Below are 24,389 nucleotides of genomic sequence, written 5' to 3' on the forward strand. Positions count from 1 at the left end.
CAGAAACAAGGAAGTTAAAATAAAATCGGGTTAGAAATTGGAAAGAGGTGGAGTAATGATAGGAACCAAACGTCATCCTTTTGGGGTAGGATGAGCTGTTACCAGAGATGAGCGTTGCTAAGGTTGGGTTTGGATAACCATGGTTAACGATAGTGATAACGTCGACACGACGTTTCTTCCGCTTTCTACTCCAGCAATGGGGCCCACATTCACGTGCCGACATCGTTTTTGAATAACGATGATGAGATATTTTCATGAGTTGTTGGTAGGAACTAGGAAGTTACAAAACCTACAAAATATCTAAGAGGCCAAATTACTGTTATACCCATGCGTTTGTTGCGGTTCGTCTCACTCGTGTGGCCGGTTGCGTCACACCCCTAAAATATCTCCGAAGATTTGTGCTTTTGCTTTTAGCCTTTTTAGGGCTTTTGTGGCATTGTCCGGGACCCACAGCCAGGACTAAGCGTTCCTTTGTGAACCCGGTTTACTTTAGATTTTGGGTTTTGAGTTGGCGGCCGGGTAATTAGTGAAGAGGTTGTGAGTAATCTCGGACGATTCTTCACTAAGAACCCTAGAATTACTGAGTTTTATAGTTTTGATGCAATTCCTGGGTCGCTGGACCGATTTCAATCGATTGATTCAATCCCTATCTGATTAAACATTGGCCCAACCTGTGGATGAAAACTTTTTATATATTTCTAAAATCACTCTAAAGTAGAGCACAGGCAAAGAAAATTTATTACTCAAGCCCTAAACCGAGGATGGGGCAGAAAGCTCCCCCAAGGGCCACAACCACAAAGTAAAAGAGTATGATAGAAAAGCATATTGTAGGTGTACTATGTCAGCTACAATGGGGGAAACATCCAATGGGAGGGGGTTGCCTCTACTCAATAATATAATTAATGAGGGACATGCAATCAGATTTCACTTGTATGTGTTCCACACCTTCTGCTATCGAAAAAGCTTGGATCCTGCTCATTAAATGCGCAGGATCATCAAGCCGAAATTTTGGCCTTAGGATCCGAAATCTCGTTCGTTGAATTTCGACGGTAGAGATCAAAATTTCGATCCCACCGCCCAAAGTGAATGGCTTGATGGTCTGCGCATTTATTGCGCAGGACCCAAGCAAGGTCCTTCTGCTATAGCATATAATAGTCCACTGCCCACTTGCTAACACTTCTCCCATTAGAGGAGAAGAAGCCTTTGTTGGCTTCAAAACTGCAACTAACACATCACCTTGGTAGTCTCTTGAATCACAAAGCCCAGACCCACTCCATTTTGTTCACTTATAAAAGATGCATTAGAGTTTAGTTTAAATGTTCCTTGGGCTGGAGGTGATCAACACTTTGATGGGCATGGTGAGCTGCTGTGGGCCTTTCCTTGAGATGAGGTAGTTCCGCTATTCTTTGCATTTCAAAATTCTTTGAAAGCTTTCCAAGTTGTCTTGGCTACTTGAACTGGGTTGGGGTTGCATTTGAAGATAACAACGTTTCTTGCCAACCAAATGTGCCAGTACAAAAAAAGCATGCACTTCGAAATTTCTTCTCTCCATCTTTGATTGATGTGGTATGAACTACAAATGCTCCAGCCATTCATGAAAAAATGGTGAGGTAGATGGAGGGATATAATGGAGAGGGTTAGCAAACTAAACTGCCATTGTAAAGGTACAACCAAGCAATATATGGGTAATATCTTGCTTTTCCTTTGCACATCAATGATAACTTTGGTCTATTAGAACTTCTCGCCTAGATAGAAGTCATAGAGCATCGCTTATAGGCATGCCTTCAACACAACATTTCAAAACAAAATTTCATATCTTAGGTGGAATCTGAAATCTCCAAATGGAATTCCATACCTCTTTAGAAATTGATTTACAAGCAGACCTATATGAAAAAGAACCTTAACCTTGTTGCCACCTTTCATTTGCTTTGATTTGTGCATGATAAGCCAATTTCACTATGAATTTTCCATCTTTAGCAACACCTCATTCCTATGTGTCTTCGTTTGGGAATAAGTTTAGTTTGATTTTTGTAATATTTGCAACCCACTTCAAATCACAATTGTATTCCAGTAAGTAAAAAGCTTTTCATGAAGTTGGCTCTCTCCACAACCTTTTAGCCACCTTTGTAAGTAAAGTAAAGTTTTGGATTGCTGAACCCTTGAATTCTAGACCAACCATTTCCTTTGATATACATAATATTTCCCAAGAAATCCAATGCATCTTGTACTTATCACCTTCATGACCTCGAAAAAAACTAGTTGAAAATCCCCCTTTAGACATGCATGAGTCAATTTATGAATTTTAAAACTGAGTACCTGCATATTTTGGTAATGCAAATGCAACTGAATTGATCAATGTATCTTTGCATTGCTTGCTTGTGATAATAATTGTGTCTTCCAACTTTCTAATTTTGCTGCCGCTCTATCTTTTACATATGAGAAAATCTCTATCTTTGACACTCCAATTTTTGAGGATAGTCCTAAATATTTTGTTGGCTCCTTTTTTATAAGAGACTTTTAACTGCTTTGACATCTATCTTTTAAATTTTGCTTGTTTTTTGGACTAAACACCAGGCCTGACCTTTTAAGATTATCTCTTGGCCACTACTTCTACAATAGACTTTAGATTCCATATAGCTTCCAACTTCACTTATGAGAAAGGCAACATATCATCAACAAAATGTAAGTGGGAAATAAGGATAGCCCGTTCCTTACTTTAATACCGCTAATAAGGCCAAGATTATGCACCTCTATCATGATTGAACTGAGTCCCTGTGCACACAAAATGAAGAGAGCTGGAAAGAGGGAATCTCCTTGCCAATTCCCACTTTGTTGATCTAATTTCACTTGAGACATTACTATTCACCAAAAGCTTGTAAGAGATGGAACTAACATAATTCATAATGAAATTAACCCAAGTACTACAAAAACCAAGTTTTAATAATGTTGCTTCAATGTATTTTTATTATAACCTGTCATATGCCTTTTTCATGTCCAACCAAAGCCCGGGAAAACGTTTATTCCTTTTCCTCCTCTTCTTGATATAATGAAAGATCTCTGCGTTATGAAGACATTATTTGAAATCAATTGGGAGGGTATAATGGTTGACTGTGTTGGAGCCACCACTTAATGGATGATTAGTTGGAGCCAACTAGCAATTACTTTGGAAACCACTTAGCACACCACATTGCCCAAACATATTGGTCTAAATTGGTCCGAGATTCAGAATGTAGCACTTTGGGAATGAAACATATATACGAGTAATTCATTCATGCTTTCACATAACCTGAAGCAAAAAACTCATTGACGAAAGTAGTTAGTTCACCACTCACACACTCCAAAAGATTTTTGAAAAAAATAGGGTGGATGGGGGAATCCATTTGGGCCTGGGGACTTTAAGGGGCCCATTGAGAATAAAGCTTTTTTTTTTTATCGCCTCCTCCATCGGGTGTTGGGTGAGCATGAGATTCATTTCAAGTGTAATGACTAGGTTAACAATGTGAAGCAGCTGGGTAAGAGAAGTTTGGTCTATAGAGAAGAGGTGAATTCTTCTTTAAAATGGATAGTGAGAATGGTTAGTGGCACCGGAGATTTTAACTCTTGCTTTCTTAAATTTGAAGTACTAGTGTTTGTTAGCTGAGTTAATTCATTGAGATACCTAAGTGGATACTTGGTTAAACAATTATTCAAACTCAATTTATATATAATTTTAATTTGACTAAATTAAGAGAGGGTTGGGTAGGGCCAAGACAATTTGGCCCAAGGGCTAAACCTGAACCGTACCCAAACATAACATGCCAATTATTTTGTAATTCAAAATTTGCGCTTTGAGTTAAAAGAGTTGGGTTAGGCTCATGTCAAGCTCAAGGCTGGTTTGGGCCAATTCGAGTCGTTAGGATTTTATTGATGCCATTGTTGGAAATGTTAGGTTTATTCTAGGCAATATCCAAGTTTAGATTAATTAATGAGGTTAATAACAGGTGGATATCTAATACATTAGAGACTCTGGTTTTGAAATATACCAGATAGAAAGAAAATAAAAATTACCTTGGGACTTGAGATAAAAAGCAACGTCTTATAGTATGAGATTAAGCGTTCGAATCTCCATAAGATCACGGTGAAACATATTAGATTCAAGGAAAAGGCCCAGAACACAAAAAACCGGAAACGCCCCCCAACGGGAAGAGGAAGGAAAGAAGCAAGCTCAAAAAGAAACAAGGCACCCCATATAAACGAAAGCAATACCCAAATAATTTGAATAAGAAAGGGCAAACAAACCGAGGTCCACCCAAACTCATTAGAAAAAAGGGACAAGAGTGAAGATTCCTCCCGGTATGAGTATAACATCTCTTATTGGGGATTTTTGAAACGAAAGTACTTCCCAAAGAATAGGGCCAAATGACAAAGGAAAGAAAGAGAAAGAAAGGGATTTGGGGTTTGGAAAATATAAAAGCACACACCAAACAACGGAACTAAGGGGGGCAAAATAATGGCAAGAAGATGAATAATAATTTGAAGCGGGGATAGAGTAGTAATAAAATCAAAGTACATCAGGCCAATAGTAATTATCCATAAAGTCAAATAGTTGTGCCACCCCTTTCATATAAAAACTACCCGTTAAAAGAAGAAGGGAAGAAGAGAAAAAAAATCCCCAAATAACACAATTAGTTGCCAATATCAATAATATATCCATCTTTTGAATTTATATAGTTAAACTTATTTTAAATTTACTTAAATAGTCCAGTTCTTTGGATGAAAGTGTTTTATCTCACTTATTCAAACCAGCCCATGAAGAAAAGGCAACGTTGTTTTTTAACAGCTGGACCCCAAGAAAAAAAGAGAAGGGAATTTGGCTCCCTTAAATTTGGGCTTTACAAAAGTCTTAAGAGCATGTGAGAGAAGCTCTGGTGGGCTAAGCAGGCTTTCTCCATCCGTCATGTTGTCATGGACCAACTTTATTTGGAAGTCTAATGGTGTCAATCTGGTATGTGAGTGGTATTTGATACAATATTGAATAAATTTATCTCTACTATTTTTGTACCAAATATCAATAGTGTTTTGGCCTAAAAAAAAATCAAAGGATTAAATATGTCATATCATTATTGTAGCATATTTATTTAGTATGGTATGATGTGATATGATATAGGCAACAGAGTTTCAGTTTATGTAAATGATATACGATGTGAATTGACACCTTTAACTGGAGTAACTTGTTTTATGTGTAGTCATAATTAGAGAGTTTCGACTATGCAGATGTTGAGTTCATGTTTGTAAGGCAAGTGACCCATAGAATACAAATTTACACCTCCCAAGTTCATAACCCTAACAATCACCCAAACGAGGATAGGAAGGTCATCTGATGTATGGTGAAGGTGTAAATGTACCCCTTCCAAGTTCATAACTTAACACTCCTTTGCAAGAGGACTTTGTTGTAATTTAACTAAATAGTATTTTCTCATTATTGAGATATTCGTAGCTTGTAAATTTTAACTTTGATTTTTTTTATGAGAAAGGAGAGAGCTTATATTAGGATTCAAAGGTCCAATTACATCCACCATGAGGCATAGCCTTTGGATAAGGAAATCCTACATGTTTGTCTGTTAGTACTAAGTAGCCAGTTTTTTATAATATCATATCTTAAATTTAGATTCTTCTAACTTGGATGTGATGGGTAGAATATGTGCCAAAATAGATAATAGTGCTAAGTAGATATGTTGTTATTGCTTCACTACACCATATGTATTTTAATTGTACTTGCTTGAGTTGGGCTATTTTTATCGTTGTCGAATTGGACTTTAGTAATTCCCTCGAGAGATGTCCTGCTAGTGCTATCCCTATGGCTTGTGCTAACTTCTTGAATGGCTCCATTCCAACAAAGTCCTATGCTCCATTTCTCTCCATCTAGTTCATTAGATAAACCTGCACACATTAACGTTGGTGAGTACCGCAATGATTAGACGAGTCAAGACATTTGATGTCACGATCCAAGGTTTAAGGGGTTTGAGGAAGTAAAAGGATCTACCAAAAAAAAAAAAAAGAGGAAGTAAAAGGGTCTTTCATGAAATTGGAAAAAGTTGTTGCAATTTCCAAAGTACCCTTTAAAATTATACCATATGCTGCAGGGTTTCAATTTTTCTTTTATGACAATGAGTTTTTGACGCTTCTTGATAGTACTTGGTAAATCCCCATCAAAGATGATTTTTTCTTTGGATTTTTTAAACTAGAACTGCCATCAGCCTGCATAGCCCATTGGATGGTATGGATTTTTTGAAGAATTAACTCCGAGTTTGGATGATTGCTAGCTTGAAGAGCATCAATTTCATAAGATGTTAGATGGAAGAGATTGTCAATATTCCCAAATAGATCAGCCCCAATTATGAAGAAATCTATAGAGATTTGCCAACTTTATGTAGAGATCCTGGTCATCATTATTAGCCCAAGCAAGCTTGATAGTATTTAAAAAATCAGGGTGTTGATACCAGGCATTTTAAAAGTAAAATAATTTCCTACCAGTGAGGAGAGTTGGTTCAGAATACAGGAGAAGTGGATTGTGATATGAGCCAATCATAAGTAGGATCTTTAGGGATGCATTGGGATAGAGAGAAATCCAAGATGGGCAGGCAAAAACATGGTCTATCTTTTCTTTTACTAGATGTGGTGTTTGTTGCATATTCGACCATGGAAAAGGATTTCTTGAACCCAAAAGTTGTTGGTGAGAAAAACTAGGGATGATTTGAGAAAGGAGAGGAAGGGATGGGATGCTTTGTAAGGGCCTCCCAATTTGTCATATGGTTTTAGAACTTCATTCAAATTCCTTATTAAGCCAAAAGGGTAAAGGAGAGTCTACATGAAGAGGTGAAGATGATCTAAAAAAACTTTTCTTTCAGAATAAGTGGGAGGGGCATAGAGGAAAATGATTACCCACTTGACATTTCTAGGGGATAGAAGGACAACAACGTAGGATTTGTGGGTGTGAATAGTAGAAACTTCAAAGTTAGGATTTTTGAGTATGCACAATCCTCCTTTAAGACCCCTCTCCCTATAGCTGTTAGAGGAAGCTACGAGTGCAAGGTTCCTAAAATACTCTTCTTTGACATGCACACAAAAAGAGCATATCTAAATGTGTTAATGGCCGATAAGCACTGAGAGTGACTTCCATAATGCCAACATCCAAGATAGGATTCTCATATTGAAAAAATAATATAGTTTCACACAAATATGCTAACGAATTAGTATATCCTTTTCTCCTCAAGCCAATAGAAGCAGATCACACAAAGACTAGAAAAAACAAGTAAGAGAAGAAAAAAAAAGGCACAATTAGCAATAGGGAAACAACAGGGAATGTACTAGGGTGAAGATATAGATAGAAATAAACTAAGACAACAAATAAAACTCAAGGGTTATGGTCACATCATTTTATGCATGACATCAGTTTCAATGAATAAATTAAATATTGGTGAACCAACATAACAAGATAATAAAAACACACATAAAGTGAATAATATAGCTGCAAAGAAATCACAAAGAGACGAAAGGAAAGACTGGGGGGGGGAGGGGGCGAGGCTGTCGATCATCCGAGCGGGTGCAACATTGGTGATGCACATCATTAACGCATCAGATTGTTTGCAAGATGCAATTGTTGAACCTTCCTCTATGCCAATCGAGTGCTAGAAGGTTTCCCAAGGTTGAGGACAAGAGGCTAGAGCAGAGTTTAGGGTTTCAACGGTATCAGGTGCATGGTCCGTCGTAGATTCTTCTGGACTTCATGTACACTGAGTGAATCATTTGGGCAGAAGAGATAACCCCCCCACTTGATGACCTTGTAGGGCAATTTATCTCCAAGATTCATTCGAGTGTTGCCGTGTTGGTTACTTGAGAAGTCCCTTGAACACATGAACAATAAAAGTTCATAGTTTGCGCATTAACAGAATTGTTGAAGATTCTACCATTTCTTTCAAACTTTTCAAGAAATTTCTTGAGAGTGGCCCCCCTTGTTTGGGTTTCTTGATTCTCCAGTTCATCAGACGATTTGTGCTATTGTGACTTGGTTCCCATATCAGTTTATTTTTCATTTCCTTTTTCTTTGTTTGTTTCTTCTTTATCTTCTTCTTCTTCTACTTCAACAACCTTTTCTTTGTATCCTTTTTTGGACCATATAGTTGTTTAGCCTTTCCACCTTCTTTTTTCTTCTTTCTATTTTCTTCGTCTACATCTCTTCCTTGTTTCATTTGCATAATGCCCTGCAAGTGTTTTAGTAGGGAAGACAACAAAGGTCTGGTCTAGACCCTTTTGCTTCATATAAGATTCCCCATTAGTCCTAGTAGAGGAGCATGATTTGATGCCTGTTGATTCATCAAGAAGCTAGTTTAAGAAATCTCCTATTCCATTTACATTTTGATTTGGATTGGTGGGTAAAGCATCAGCCTCCGATTGTTGTTTAGGTAGAAACCCTGAAGATTTCTTAGACTTTGTACATGACCAAAAAAAATTTTCCAGATTCAAGGGTGGTGAAGTATTTAAGTTTAATTACAAATCAATACCCTCCCCCAAAATTCATCATTTAATTTTGAACTTAAAAATGCAAAGCTGGTTGTTTGGTATGTGTAGGCCACGATTGACTACCAAAAAAATATAATGTTTCAGGAACATTATATATCAACGGTTTCGTGGTGTAGTTGGTTATCACGTCAGTCTAACACACTGAAGGTCTCCGGTTCGAACTCGGGCGAAGCCATGTCATTGAATTTTTTTTTTCCTTTTTTACTGGTGCTTTTTTAATACTGGAAAGGAAATGTTGCCGGAGGGTGCGAACCCAAGATCTTCCCACCATGGACGAATTAGGATATTATATATGTATATGCTGCTGAGGATTTTTTTACTTTGATTTTTGATCGTTGGATTAAATTTCTGTTAGGAAAATTAGGATATTACATATGCTGCTGAGGTTTTTTTATTTTGATTTTCAATAGTTGGATTAAATTTTTGCCATGTGTCTATGTCTATATTTTGGGTATACGTTGAAAGATTTTGCGCGAACCAAAAGGTTATTATTTTGAAATAAGGATTGAAACGGTATGAAGACCAGTCAAGTGTCAATGGCAAATTCAGGAGAGCTGAATTAGAAATTGATTGGATATTTTAACTGAACTCATAGATGCAGATTGACCTGTTCATCATTAGCTGTGACAAAAATCTCAGCAAATTTAGGAATGCATATCAATCTGTGATACTATCTTTTAATCTTTTATAGATTTTATAGATTTAAGGAACGATAATAATGGAGGACTAGAACTAAGTAAAATTTCTGCGAGAACAACAGTAAATTTAGAGAGATAATAGCGGCGGGGGATTATCGTGGAGACGGTTCGGAAATCTAGGTAATGCCGTCGGTTGCGGTTTTCCCTAAGACCCATTGATCGAATTTCGAACTAACTCGAGCCAAATTTACACGTGTCGTGGAAGAAGACAGCTTCAAAGAGAAGCGGAAATAGAGGAACCCAGAGAAGTAGAGGAGTAGAAATTGCAGAATGAATCCCATTAAGTTCTATAACAGAAGCTTAGTAATGGAAAGCGATTGAATAAGTTGAGAATTCAGAGATTATCGTTACCGACGTCGTTGTTGTTGGCTGCATAACATTATCTTCATTCTTAGACATATGGAGGATTCCTGGGGTACTACCTTGAGGTTTGCTTTGTTCATTTTACTGTTTTGTTCTGTTTTGGGAGAAATGGAGCCTTCTGAGAATAGCAGAGAGAAAGCTGCTTTACTTCAACTCTGCTCTTCGCTGGGGATAAGAGCCCAAGACTGTCCAAGGAAAGTTGATCCCTGCTTGGGTTGGAAAGGTGTGCAATGCCAGAATGGGAACGTCGACATTGGATTAAATTTATCAGGGTTGAGGCGTACTCACAATGGCCTTATGAATCCACAGTTCTCTTTAGATTCACTTGCCAATCTTACTATGTTGGTTTCCTTTAACGCCTCAGGTTTCTTGCTTCCAGGTTCCATTCCAAACTGGTTCGGCAAACGTCTCCATCGTCTGCAAGTGCTTGATCTCCGATCTTGTTCCGTTGCTGGTACTAATATTCCTTCTTCTCTAGGAAATATAAAAACCCTAAATTCTCTTTATCTCTCTAATAATAGCCTTACTAGCATTATCCCACCTTCGCTAGGTCAATTAACGAATCTCACATAATATGCTCAATGGATCCATCCCTTCATTTTTTTACAATCGCACCAATCCATACAGGTTGACCTATCTTCAAATTTCTTGTCAGGTCCCATTCCACATGACCTTGGAACACTATCTCGCCTTAGATTTTTAAAATCACCTCTCTGCAGGTATTCCCACTCAGCTCTGGAAAGGAACCCCCAGGCGGACCACAAAGACAATTCATTTTCATTTGTTTAATAAAGGAAGGGAATTACACAACCCAAAGCCGGGAAGACCACAAGACCAAGACCGCAAAAAAGGTCCGGAAAGGGAATTATTCTACAACCCAAAGCGCCGGCCAGCACCGCCGGCATAAAGCCGGAAAGGGAATTATTTCTACAACCCAAATGCGGTGGACCGTTATAGACTCACTAAAGACAATTTCATTTTCATTTTGATCTCAGGCAATAAATTTAAGGTTTGGATTGATTTTTGTTTAGCTTATCTTGTATCGTCCAATTTCAGGTAAATAAGGAAGATGATGATGATTGGGTGATCAATGATAAGCGAGGGAATGTAATTATTGTAAATGCAATAATTTATTTTTTTAAGTTTAGAATAATTAATTATAGAAATATTGGTGGAGAGTGATTGCCAGCAAGGAACGTTGAGATTCCCAAACCGGAGATTTCGCTAGGCTGAAAGCGTGATTCTTGCAAATCTGCTATTCCCTGCAAGCAAATCGGAGAGATTCAATGGTGCTACAAGATTCAGTGGTTGCTTCAGTACTACTATTTTGTTTCTTTCTTTTTCCTTTTTTTTTTCTCTCTTCTTCTTCTCCTTCCACGATCCGACGATTTTTTCGCCGGAAAATCGTAACTTCAAAGTTTCTTTGGTTCCCAATCTTAGTTTCTATAAAACCGTGACATACGTAATTACTTCATGTATTCCTGAAGAAATTTTTGATAAAAATTATTTCAATGGCATCATGATGGAGGAGAAATTCAAGAGTAGTTATCTCAGCATGATCTTTCAGTTCCTAAAAAGCATTGCTGAAAACAGTGCTATCAACGGAAATCAGCTGCTTACTCTTACTGATAAAAGAGCTACCTATGCAACAGTAAGTTTGACACAGGGAACCCTTTTGATTTCATATCTCTTGCTAATATTTTTTGGGGATCTTGAAGACAATTCATTACCGTATTAAGTGATTCACGTTACAGGTTGCACAGGAGGCCAAGTTCTTCAAAGCAAGTAAAGTATCTCCGGGCGATTTTCGCTGAATCGCCGGAAAAATCGACAAGTCGATTTCCGACTATGTTCGCTGATGATTTTCCGGCGACATTAATATCATATTGTTTCGCCCCCTGGTATCGTTTCGCCAAGGGGCGAAACCATCGAATTTCAGGGAAATTAAGTTCCGTGATTGCGAGTAGCGGTTGTTGTTTGTGTTGAGTGCATGGCTTGTAATCTCAGATTAAATCAATTGGTGCGAGAAGAGAAAATTCTGAAGTTATTATTAGTCTTTAGTTCTTCACAATGCGAATATAGGAACGGATTCTCACATAAATTAACTGTTTCAAATGGTATATCAACAATTTATTTGTTTGAAGGTGTCAACTGTCAAGTGCATATATATGCACGGGAATATCATTTTTTTTAATGATTAATATCATATATAGAATAGGATTTTGAAAAGTCAATAATATGGTAAATGTCTGTTGCTGTTGAAAAGTCAATAATATTAAAATTTGATTTGAATAAGCCCATTTGAAATTGGAATTCATCAACTCCAATCATGAATCCTGCCATTTTAATTTGAGCAGCCGCTTAAGTCTGTGCCTTTAAGGTTTTCATAGACGAACATAGAGGTATACGACCAATCAAAAAGAAATTAATTCAGATCCTAAAATCGAATTATCTAATGCTGTTCATGATCATAACAGAGAGTTTTTTTTTTTTTTTTGGAAATAAAGGATATTATTGAAAAGGAAAAATCTCTATTACAACCTATTCATAACAAATCAAGCAGTAAAAGCCAGTGAACATCACCTTCTTCATTTTCTTAATTCCTAGCACTAGCAAAATTGTTCATTTCTTTGCATGGTCCACATTTCTAGAAAAGAAAACACCACTCTTTTCAAAGTTAATCTATTGCAGTGCAATGTCAAAGCAAAGTTCAATAGCAATTTGTAAGGCTAACACATCAAGGGTTATCAAACTCCCACAGCTAGAACAATTTGGTTAAAACTCTTCATTCAACCCGATCATAAACCTTGTACATATCTAGTTTTTGCCCTGATTTTGCTCATAAAAGTGGAATATCTCGTGATCAATCATTATATTGTCTGTAATTTGCCTATTATGGACAAAAGCACCTTGACAAGGTGAAATAAGGTTTAGAATGCAAAGTTTGAGCCTTCTAGAAAGATTTTTTGCTAAAATTTTGTAGTTAACATTGCAAAGACTAATTGATTTGAACTCTTAAACCATTTTTGGGTTTTCAATTTTTGGGATAAAACATAGCAAAGTATGATTTGTCTCAAAGGGTAAAGTGAAGTTGGGAAAGAAATTATTAACAAAAGAAAGGAGTTCATTGTTGATCATGTCCCAATTTTTTTAATAAGAGAAGGTATTAAACCCATCAAAACTAGGTGCTTTGTGAAGACCCGTAGAGAAAATGGCTTCTTTAATTAATTTCTTTAAGGGAAGGTAGGCTAGAATTAGGTTTTGATCAAGGAGGGAAAATCCTTCAACAAAATCAAGGTCTAAGGGGTTTGAGGAAGTAAAAGGGACTTTCATGACATCGGAAAAGGTTGTCAATTTTCAGAGTACCCTTTAAGATTATACCATATGCTGCATGGTTTCAAAATTTCTTTTATGACAATGAGTTTTTGACGCTAGGTGATAGTACTTGGTATTTATATCCCCATCAAAAATGAATTTTTCTTTGGATTTTTTAAAATAGAATTGCCCTCAGCCTGCAGAGCCCATTGGATGGTACGGATTTTTTGAAGAATTAACTCCGAGTTTGGATGATTGCTAGCTTGTAGAGCATCAATTTCACAGGATGTTAGATAGAAGAGATTGTCAATATTCCCAAATACAGACTTGCTCCTATTCTGAAGAAATCTAGAGAGATTTGCCAATTTGATGTGGAGATCCTGGTCATCATTATTTGCTCAAGCATGATTGATAGTATTTAAAAAATTAGGGTGTTGATACCAGGCACTTTAAAAGTGAAACAGTTTCCTACCAGTGAGGAGAGTTGGTCAGAATAAAGGAGAAGTGGATTTTGATATGAGCCAATCATAAGTAGGATCTTTAGGGATGCATTGGGATAGAGAGAAATCCAAGATGGGCAAGCAAAAACATGGTCTATCTTTTCTTTTACCAGATGCAGTGGTTGTTGCATATTCGACCATGTAAAAGGATTTCTTGAACCCGAAAATTGTTGGAGAGAAAAACTGGAGATGATTTGAGAAAGGAGAGGGAGGGATGGGTTGCTTTATAAGGGCCTCCCAATTTGTCATCCAATTTTAGAACTTCATTGAAATCTCCTACTAAGACAAAAGGGTAAAGGAGAGTCTGCATGAAGAGGTGAAGATGCTCTCAAAAAACTTTTCTTTTAGAACAAGTGAGAGGGGCATAGAGGAAAATGATTATCCACTTGACATTTCTAGAGGATAGAAAGACAACAATATAGGATTTGTGGGTGTGAATAGTAGAAACTTAAAAGTTAGGATTTTTTTAGTATGCACAATCCTCCTTTAAGGCCCCTCTTCCCGTAGCTGTTAGAGGAAGCTACAGGTGCAAGGTTCCTAAAATACTTATTCTTTTGACATTTTGTTACACAAAAAGAGCATATCTAAATTTTGTTGTTTAATGGTCTTTGATAAGCACTGAGATGTGACTTTTCGATTAATGCCTTTAACATTCCAAAATAGGATTCTCATATTGAAAACAAAATATAGTTTCACATAGAGATGCCAATGAGCCAATAGTCCTTTCCTTCTCAAGCCAATAGAAGCAAATCACACAAATACTAGAAAAAACAAGTAAGAGAAGAAAAAAAAGAGAGGCACAATTAGCAATAGGTAAACAGCAAGGAACATACTAGGGTGAAGATATAGATAAAAATCAACTAAGACAACAAATAAAACTCAAGGGTTACGGTCACATCATTTTATGCATGACATCAGTTCCAATGAATAAACTAAATATTGTTGAACCAACTGAACAAGATAATAAAAACACACATAAGTGAACAATATAGCTGTCAAAGAAATCACTATAGAGACGATAAGGAAAAACTGGGGCGTAAGTGTCTTGTTTTTGGTTTTCATTATGAGCTTGTGGTGTCAGCATTGGTTGATTGGCATTCATCATTAACTGCATCAGATTGTTTTGCAAGATGCAATTGTTGAACCTTGCCTCTATGCCAATCCTGTAATGCTAGAAGGTTTCCCAAGGTTGAGGACAAGAGGCTAGAGCAAGTCCAGATTGAGATTTAGGGTTTCAATAGGATCAGGTGCAGGTATGGTTTTAGAGATTCTTCTACGCTTTATATTGAGTGAATCATTTGGGCAGAGAACCCTTCCCTCCCCCTCTTGATGACCTTGTGGGGGCAGTTTATCTCCAAGATTCATTCGGGTGTTGGTGACTTGAGAAGTCCCTTGAACACATGAACAATAAAAGTTCACAGTTTGCGCATTAACATAATTGTTGAAGATTCCTCCGTTTCTTTCAAACTTTTTAAGAAATTTCTTGAGAGTGGCCCCCCTTGTTTGGATTTCTTGATTCTCTAGTTCATTAGAGGATTTGTGTTGTTGTGACTCGGTTCCCATATTAGTTTCTTTTTCATTTCCTTTTTCTTTGTTTGTTTCTTCTTTATCTTCTTCTTCTACTTCAATAACCTTTTCTTTGTCTCCGTTTTTAGACCATATAGTTGTTTAGCATTTCCACCTTCTTTTTTCTTCTTTCTATTTACTTCATCTACATCTCTTCCCGCTTCATTTGCATAATGCCCTGCAAGTGTTGTTGTTCAGTAGGGGAGACAACAAAAGTCTAGTCAAGACCCTTTTGCTTCACATTAGATTCCCCATGAGTCCTAGTAGAGGAGCATGATTTGATGCCGTTGATTCATCAAGAAGCTAGTTTAAGAAATTTCCCATTCCATTTACATTTTGATTTGGATTGGTGGGTAAAGCACCAGCCTCTGATTGTTGTTGAGGTAGAAACCCTGAAGATTTCTTAGACTCTGTACATGACAAAAAAAAAAAAAAAATTCCAGATTCAAGGGTGGTGAAGTATTTAAGTTTAATTACAAATCAATACCCTCCCCCCAAATTCATCATTTAATTTTGAACTTAAAAATGCAAAGCTGGTTGTTTGCTATGTGTAGGCCACGATTGACTACCAAAAATAACAATGTTTCAGGAACATTAGATATCAACGGTTTCGTGGTGTAGTTTGGTTATCACGTCAGTCTAACACACTGAAGGTCTCCGGTTCGAACCCGGGCGAAGCCAAAAACTCGTTAATTTGAAGATTGATTTTGAATTATTTGATGAATTTTTATGAATTTAAATCTAACACTATTTTTGTTTCTCTTAACAGATGCCGGCTGATTTGACTTATATATAGGAAAATTGGAGACGAGAGGGAAACAAAAAGAAGGGGGGGAAGAGAAGGACGAAACCGCCACCAAATCCGGGTGCTGGGAACACGCTGGCCAAGAAAGAAAACCGTGAAGTGATTGTTGTGTGTTTTGTTTGTCCTGGGCCGCCGGCAGCCAAATTTGTTTTGCCCGGGCTGATTTGACTTATATATAGGAAAATTAGGATATTATATATGCTACTGAGGATTTTTTTACTTTGATTTTCGATCGTTGGATTAAATTTCATGCTCGAAAAATTAGGATATTACATATGCTGCTGAGGTTTTTTTATTTTGATTTCGGCTCGTTGGATTAAATTTTTGCCATGTGTCTATATTTTGGGCATACGTTGAAAGATTTCACGCCAACCAAAAGGTTATTATAACGGTATGAAGACTAGTCAAGTGTCAATGGCAAATTCAGGAGAGCTGAATTAGAAATTGACTGGATATTTTAGCTGAACTCAGAGATGCAGATTGACTTGTTCATCATTAGCTATGACAAAAATCTAATGCTTATGATTCTGTAATGCTATCTTTTAATCTTTTATAGATTTAAGGAACGATAATAATGGAGGACTAGAACTAAGTAAAATTTCTACGAATGAACAGTAGATTTAGAGAGACAATAGCGGCGGGGATTATCATGGAGACAGTTCGGAAATCTAGGTAATGCCGTCGGTTGCGGTTTTCCTAAGACCCATCGATGGAATTTCGAACTAACTCGCGCCAGTTCAAGAGAAGCGGAAATAGAGGAACCCAGAGAAGTAGAGGAGTACAAATTGCTGAATGAATTCCATTAAGTTCTATAACAGAAGCTTAGTAATGAGAAGCGATTGAATAAGTTGAGAATTCAGAGATTATCGTTACCGTCGTCGTTATTGTTGGCTGCATAACATTATCTTCATTCTTAGACATGGAGGATTCCAGGGGTACTAACGTGAGGTCTGCTTTGTTCATTTTATTACTGTTTTGTTCTGTTTTGGGAGAAGTGGATCCTTCGGGGAATAGCAGAGAGAAAGCTGCTTTACTTCAACTCCGCTGTTCGCTGGGGATAAGAGCCGAAGACTGGCCAAGGAAAGTTGATCACTGCTTGGGTTGGAAAGGTGTAAAATGCCAGAATGGGAACGTCATTGGATTAAATTTATCAGGGTTGATGCGTACTCACAATGGCCTTATGAATCCACAGTTTTCTGTAGATTCACTTGCCAATCTTACTATGTTGGTTTCCTTTAACGCCTCAGGTTTCTTGCTTCCAGGTTCCATTCCAAACTGGTTCGGCGAACGTCTCCATCGTCTGCAAGTGCTTGATCTCCGATCTTGTTCCGTTACTGGTACTATTCCTTCTTCTCTAGGAAATATAGAAACCCTAGAATCTCTTTATCTCTCTAATAATAACCTTACTGGCATTATCCCATCTTCGCTAGGTCAATTAAGGAATCTCTCTGTGATTGATCTCTCACATAATAAGCTCAATGGATCCATCCCTTCATTTTTTCCCAATCTCACCAATCTCATACAGGTTGACCTATCTTCAAATTCCTTGTCAGGTCCCATTCCACATGAACTTGGAACACTATATCGCCTTAGATTTTTAAATTTGTCCAGCAATCACCTCTCTGCAGGTATTCCCGCCCAGCTGGGAGGTCTTTCTTGCCTATTTCACCTTGACCTTAGCTCGAATTCCTTGTCTGGAAGGTTGTCTCTGGATTTGAGAGGGATGAGGAGTTTGCAGAAGATGTTACTTGGAAATAATTTCTTGGAAGGATCGCTGCAAAATGGACTGTTTTCCAATTTCACACGATTGCAGTTTGTGGTGCTGAGTCACAACAAATTTTCTGATATAGTTCCAAATTCATTATGGTTATTGCCTGGATTGCAATTTCTTGATGTTTCCTACAATAACTTAACGGGTGTTCTTCCCAACCGTATTTCAAATGCAGCCGTCACCCTTCCAGTATTCAATGCATCCAACAATCAGTTTTTTGGAAATTTGATTTCCATAGTTGGAAGATTTAGTTCTATTGACTTGTCTAATAATTACTTTGAAGGTAGTGTTCAAGTTGATGCATTAAACAATACTTCTCTCATCAACAACTGCCTGCAGAATGAACCAAATCAGAAGAGTTTGAAAGATTGCTCATCTTTCTATGCAAAAAGAGGCCTGAATTTTGGAACCTCAAACAAGGGAAATATATTTATAGCAGCATTTGTTTTTGCATTTGTGCTTTTGGTGTTGTTTCTATCATTGATTGCATACAGAAAATGCATCAGTGTTTCAGATGAAGCAAGGGTTGAGATAAGGCATGTAACTGCTGGAAGTAGCCAAAGTTTTCATGGAACCTATAGTAATCTCCAGTCCACTACTTCATATACATATGAACAGCTTCTCAAGACCACTAATTATTTTAATGATTCAAACTTAATTAAAAATGGCCACTCAGGGGATCTCTTCCAAGGCGTATTGGAAGGTGGCATTCGAGTAGTTGTCAAGAGAACCAAGGATGAATCATACAAAAGGGAGTTGGATTTCTTTAGCAAGCTTCTTCAGGCTCAGCCACTTGAGCCATCTCCTTTGCCACTTAGGCCATCCCCACCTTTTCCAAGGTGGGTGCCTCTTTTGGGTCATTGTTTGGATCTGAAGAATGAGAAGTTCTTGGTTTACAAGTACATGTCGAACAAAGACTTGTCTAATTCTTTGCACAAGAATCCCATTAGAGATACTGACACTTTACCATCTCGAGATTGGATAACGAGGCATAGAATTGCGACTGGAGTTGCTGAGTCTCTATATTATCTACATCATGAATTTAATCCCCCTCTTGTTCACAGGTATGCCGAGACTTTCTTTTGCGTGATTTTGTTATCTGTCTAGTGATAATTTATACATTGGAACAATCTTTCTTGCAATCTGCTAGATGTCTGAGGTTATGCTCTGTTGTATTGTATTCTTTTAATTAGACAATGACATTGATTTAGTAAATTTTTATACATTCAAATTATCTAAGCAAACTTCACATGCATATTTGGAATTGAGTCCATATCATGACCACAATTACATAGTCATAGTGAAGCTGGATCGGCTCTTGTGATTCATTGACCTAGTTCCTAGCCCAAGACATGTTTGTTTATTTGCACAAACTTTTAGTGTTCTTTATATTTTTGCAATTTATTTTGTGTTTGCATGTTGAAGTCCTTGGTCACTTAAGTTTGTGGCGGAATCCGGTTTGTATTATTACTGAAGCTGCTTATTATTTCTTAGTAAGGTTATCTTGTGTTATCTTGTCGCTTTAGGTGACTTTAAATTTTTATCATTGCTGAGAGTACAACCAAGGTTGTTAAGTTGTTATGACTAATGAGCTATGCCAAAATTGTGGCTAAGGCTATGCATTGATTTGGCTCAAATGATTTATTTTAATATATATATATATATATATATATATATATATATATATTTTTAATTTTTTTTTGCAAAAAGAAAAAAATCCTACTTCTATGCTAGTGCTGAAATGTCTTATTTGGTTATTGAAGGAATGTTCAAGCCAGCAGTATACTTCTTGATGAAAACTTAAATGCGCACCTTGGAAGCTTGAGCGAGATTTGCCCTCAAGAAGAGGACACTTATCCCAACGATACCAGGTTTGCTAAAACTGCAATAATAAATAATTTATTTTTATCTATGTTTTTGTGCCCTATATATATGTTAAACTGTGCTTGTAAAGATTCTTTCTTACCCTTAGTACTTGTATGATAAGCAATTAATGGATCCATATTAGTTTTTCTCTCATATTCTGACCCTATGGGCAGCATATGGATGATCATTTTTCAACTCGATGCAGTAACGGTTGACTGATTGGACCAGGATGAATGAGAACAATTGGTCAACCCCAAGTTTTTGGTCCATTGATTTGTGGTTTGCATAAGAGAGGGAGAAGAGAGATGACATGGATTTCCTCAATTTGTCCTTAATTCCCATTTTGATCTTATGTTCCTTCAAAGATATCCAAAGCAAAGAAAAAGAAAGGCATATGGAGTGGAATGGGAAATGCTATCAAAATATTTTATTTTATGTTGGTATATAATCACTTGTTGAGAAAACCATGAACCAATTGTTAGACTACACACCAAACCAGGTCTTGGGCTTGATGGATTACTCAGGGTTTTATTATATAATGAGCATATGATGATAGTAAGTAGTATATAGAATGTTCTCCAGGAAGTGGAATGCAACATTAGAAGTAGTGTTTTGTTGTGTGCTACAGGCACTGAAATGGTATTAATTTCTTGTAATTATATGTTTTTCTTGATGCTTGATTTGATATATGTTTATCTTTGATTTATTTATTTTTCTTGTGACCCATCTTATGATATTTTGTTTCCATGATATGCAACAGGAACTCTGAAGAAGGCCCTTCTGGTAAGTATTTTTACTTCTACAATCATCTCCTAATATTTATTTTATAAACTGCCTTTTTTTTTTTTAGATGATGCTTATTGCCTCATCTAGAAAAGCATGCCTTTGTTTTTTCACTATTTTATGTTTGTTTGGCCCACTTCCTTTAAAATTTCATTTTTTGATATCGAACCAATTTCATGCTCTATATAATATCCTTGATTGTCCATTTATAAGGAAGCTGAACAACCGAAAAGGTACTTGAACAATACAAATTTTTTTAAATGGCAAAAATTGAAAGGAATAAATTGGTGGAGAAAGGTGCAAAATATGCACCATAATGCATTTACCTTGTTTGGGGGGTTGCCTAGGTATGTGATATTGATTACAATTTCCTTCATGAGTGGGATATTTTGATGATATAACATAGGACACGGAATTTTGTTCATGTAGCTGTATTTTAAAAACTCCTATTTGATTTCTAATATTCAGCATTTGGCCAAGAACTTCTATATGTATTAGTTTTCACTTGCTTACACTTTTTCCTACCTTTACTTTGAAATTCAGGTTCAAAACCTGCAACTACGGCTTATGATGTCTATTGTTTTGGGAAGCTCTTACTTGAGCTGATAACAGGGGAGCTGGGGATTAGTGCCTCTAATGATGATAAGCGGCTAAAGGAAACACTATCAAATACAGATTTACCTTGTACGGGTACCTTGACAAAAATTATGGATAAATCTCTCTCCATATGTGATGATGGCCTACAGGAGGAGGTATTGGCAATGGCATTCCTGGCAAGGTTATGCCTTGATCCTATGCCATCAAAGCGCCCAAATATGAAGTACATTCTAAAGGGATTGGAAAGATCATTGGCAGTGGTGACAAGATCTGGACCATTTAGGAGAATTTCATCTAGGGGCTCTTGGCGTCACAGCTTATCGGACAACTCATTGGACAGCACAATTAGTTCAAGTGGATCTTGGCGTCACAGCTCATCGGACAGCTCATTGGACAACACAACTGGTCCAAATGCATCTTGGCGTCACAGGTCATTGGACATCACAATTGGTCCATGAGGCAACAGAGAGGGAGGCAACGTTTGAAGAAAATTGGAGAAAACTGGTTTTGATGAAAGTGCGTAATGTAGTGGGTATGATCTCTCATCCCCACATAGGAAATTCTCCAAGGAGATCTTCTCTAAACCAAATGACGTTTGGGATGTAGAGAGACTAGAGGCAGACCAACACAAATGGATTTTCTGATTCTTTGTTCAGTGCTCCTGCGATTGTAAAAACCCCTATGAGCAGCATCCAAGACAGTTGTTACACAAAGAATAGAGGTATATTGATTTCAAGGGCAATGGCATTGGATGTGTAAATATAATAGCACACGGGGAAAAGATAGATGCATCTAGGAGATTTGTATGTTGACAAGATTAATATTTGTGAATACAAGTAGCATTTTTTTATCTTGTAATTGATCTTTCAAAACTTTTCTCTTTTCTTTGTATTGGGAGTATAGGACTTGTATTTAAGTGGAAGGTTCATCCCCAAATGAAGATCTGTTCAAAAAATAATGTTTTAAATGTTGTTTAATTCTTCCACAAGAAAATTTTGTTGCAGTAACATGTTCAAGTGATGCATTACTCTGGCTCAGCTATAGCTAATGAACAAAAAGTGAATTGTTGTGTGTCTCTATTCTGTAATGATCTACACTCGCATTTTCCTTCTTGGTTCCCTAAAATTTTTCTATTTGGTGAACAATTAAGGTTGAGGTGAATGCAACAAAGCCAACAACACAAAAAATGTGAGAAACTTGAGCAGCAGTTGAGCTTGGTCTCACCGAATTGAATTTTCTAAGTATCAGTTGAGATCTCTTAGTTTTCATCATTTACATTTTATTGTGCTATTTTGGAAAATATTTTTTTCCTTACTTTTTTTATAGTTCCATCATTTTATATTTAAACTAAACACTCTCATAATCATTTGATCATCAAGTTTTACTTTACTTTCCATCCATTTTTTCCTTTGGTTTTAACAAATAAATAACATTTAACAGATCACTACTAAATATGGCATTAAACAATGTAATTTTTTTTTTTTTTTTTTTTTTTAACAAATTTTACTTCCATTTGCTCTACTTCCTCTTGGGAGCAAAGAAATTTGAAAAAGCAAGCTGTATAATAGTTTGATCCTTCTTTTATATGTAACTATAAGATTATTTTTGGATATGTTAAGGACCCTATGGGATCAATGGTTATTTTAAAGTGGATTTTGAGACGAAATATGCTACTTCAGTTAGAGAATAGTACCAAAAATATGAATCTCATGTATTATAACAAATTTCTCCTCAGAGATGAGATATATGCAAAACTCAGTGAATGAGGGTTACTAATGCCAGAGATAGAGCATGTTATATCTCCTCAATATCATTAAAAACATACTTATATATCGTTTTTTGGAAATACATATTGTATTTCTTATTTGTCAAAATTAATATTATTAAAAATATTTTATAATTTAAACACCAAAAAATCTAAAAATTTTATGATTAATATATACTTACCCCTTTTACCTATGCCATGATGCTCATGGGCAGCTTATCTCTAATTGGATTTCCTTTTCCAACTGGATTTTATTCCAAAGGTGTGATCTTAGAGCTCGCTTACACTAAGTATACCATCAGTGGGAACTTTGCTTTCTGGTTGGGAAGTGTCTCTGTCCTTTTCACTTCTTATTACTCTTTTCGTTCAAAGTTAGTTTTCTCCAATGTCTTAGTCTTTGACTTAGAAAGTTTATCATTGAAGTTCATTTTCATACTTTCCTAAGCCACCCACATTTAGAATGAGAAGTTGAAACAAAGAAAGAAAGAAGAAAAAAAAAAGTGTAGGAAGACTAGTTAAACTTAATTTGTACTTATAATAATATTTTATATCAATAATGCATGCAAAGTTATATGACTACTGCTCATGATTAAAATGCTTTTTAATGGTTGTTTTAACAACACTTAGCTTGTATTTCTCGTTGACAAAATAATTACTATTTTCCATGAATTCTTTTTTAGAGAATTTATGAGCTTTTTCGTAGACAAAATAATTAGAGCAAATTGCACTGGCACCCCAAAATGGAGGCCTTAAAGCACTGAGACCCCATTTTATGTTTAAAAAGCACAGAGACCCCAAAATTGAATTTTTATTAGATATATTTGTCAAATTTATCACTGAAAACAGTTAAATCACTATTTATATTAAAAAATATCCCTATAATAAATAGTGTCTTAAAGGTTTTCAGAGACAAATTAGACAAATATATCCAATGAAAATACAATTTTGGGGTCTCTGTGTTTTTAAACATAAAGTGGAGTGTCAGTGCTTTAAGGCCTCCATTTTGGGGTGCCAGTGCAATTTCCTCAAATAATTAAACACGATTCCCCTTCTTTGATTAAGCTAATCATAAATGAAAGAATTCCCCTTCCAATGTTTACCACCTCCGCTTGGAGATGCAGATGATGAAGGAGAATCAAACATCGTTGAAGATTTCGACCTTCTTTGCTCCCTTTGATCCGTCATCGCTAGTGATAAATCAGATTGACAACAAAATGCAGAAATTCTCTTCTTTCAAACACAATTTGGACAACCTTTTGGTGGTTGATTGAAGCAGATGAAAATAGTGGGAATGACAATGTTGTTCATGTTCAATGATTTTACACTATTTGCACACCGATTAATAGTTTCTTATTCTAAAAATCAAATTTACAAAGCTATGATTTATCTCTTTCCTTTTCCCTTTTCTTCTTTGTCTACTTAGCTGATGAAATAGGTCATCCAAAAAACATGAGAGAGAGAGAGAAGATATAACCATTCTCTCCGGTCGGTGTTTGCGAGGTGGAAGATGTGGGTAAAAATGCCTTTTCATTTTTTGTTAGATGATTTAAAAAAAAATAATAATAAATAAATAAAAAAAGAAGAAGAAAGAAAGAAAGAAAAAGGTCCAAAGAGAGGGAAAACACTATTTTAGCTACTTTTGTAAACTTAAATTTGTTTTTGTTCAGTCATATTAACTGAAACATTGAATGGCTATTTTTATAAAGAAAAACCTAAATTTAGCTAATCATGTAAGTTTTCCTTAATTTTTCAACATGTAATAGACTCATTCAGGAGCATGCTATCATTGGTAATATTTTTA

At 36.3% G+C, this 24,389-nt stretch overlaps 1 protein-coding gene and 2 non-coding genes across 3 annotated transcripts; all 3 read left to right on the plus strand.

The window, feature by feature from the left end:
• The first annotated feature begins 8,660 nt into the window (after positions 1–8,660).
• Positions 8,661–8,734, plus strand: TRNAV-AAC (transfer RNA valine (anticodon AAC)). The gene has a single exon. It is a non-coding gene; the product is annotated as a tRNA-Val (tRNA).
• A 6,873-nt stretch (positions 8,735–15,607) lies between these two features.
• TRNAV-AAC (transfer RNA valine (anticodon AAC)) lies at positions 15,608–15,682 on the plus strand. Its single transcript has one exon. It is a non-coding gene; the product is annotated as a tRNA-Val (tRNA).
• Positions 15,683–16,475: 793 nt separating this feature from the next.
• LOC149015234 (putative LRR receptor-like serine/threonine-protein kinase At2g16250) lies at positions 16,476–21,281 on the plus strand. Its single transcript, XM_089156504.1, has 5 exons — positions 16,476–18,359; positions 18,411–18,641; positions 19,341–19,490; positions 20,204–20,226; positions 20,770–21,281. Exons 1-5 carry the CDS (start codon positions 16,726–16,728, stop codon positions 21,279–21,281), a joined length of 2,550 nt encoding a protein of 849 aa, XP_089012630.1. The 5' UTR covers positions 16,476–16,725.
• The last annotated feature ends 3,108 nt before the right edge of the window (positions 21,282–24,389 follow it).

Source organism: Hakea prostrata, chromosome 5, assembly GCF_041222555.1.
Source record: "Hakea prostrata isolate BN-2017 chromosome 5, UWA_Hpros_2, whole genome shotgun sequence".
Lineage (NCBI taxonomy): Eukaryota > Viridiplantae > Streptophyta > Magnoliopsida > Proteales > Proteaceae > Hakea > Hakea prostrata.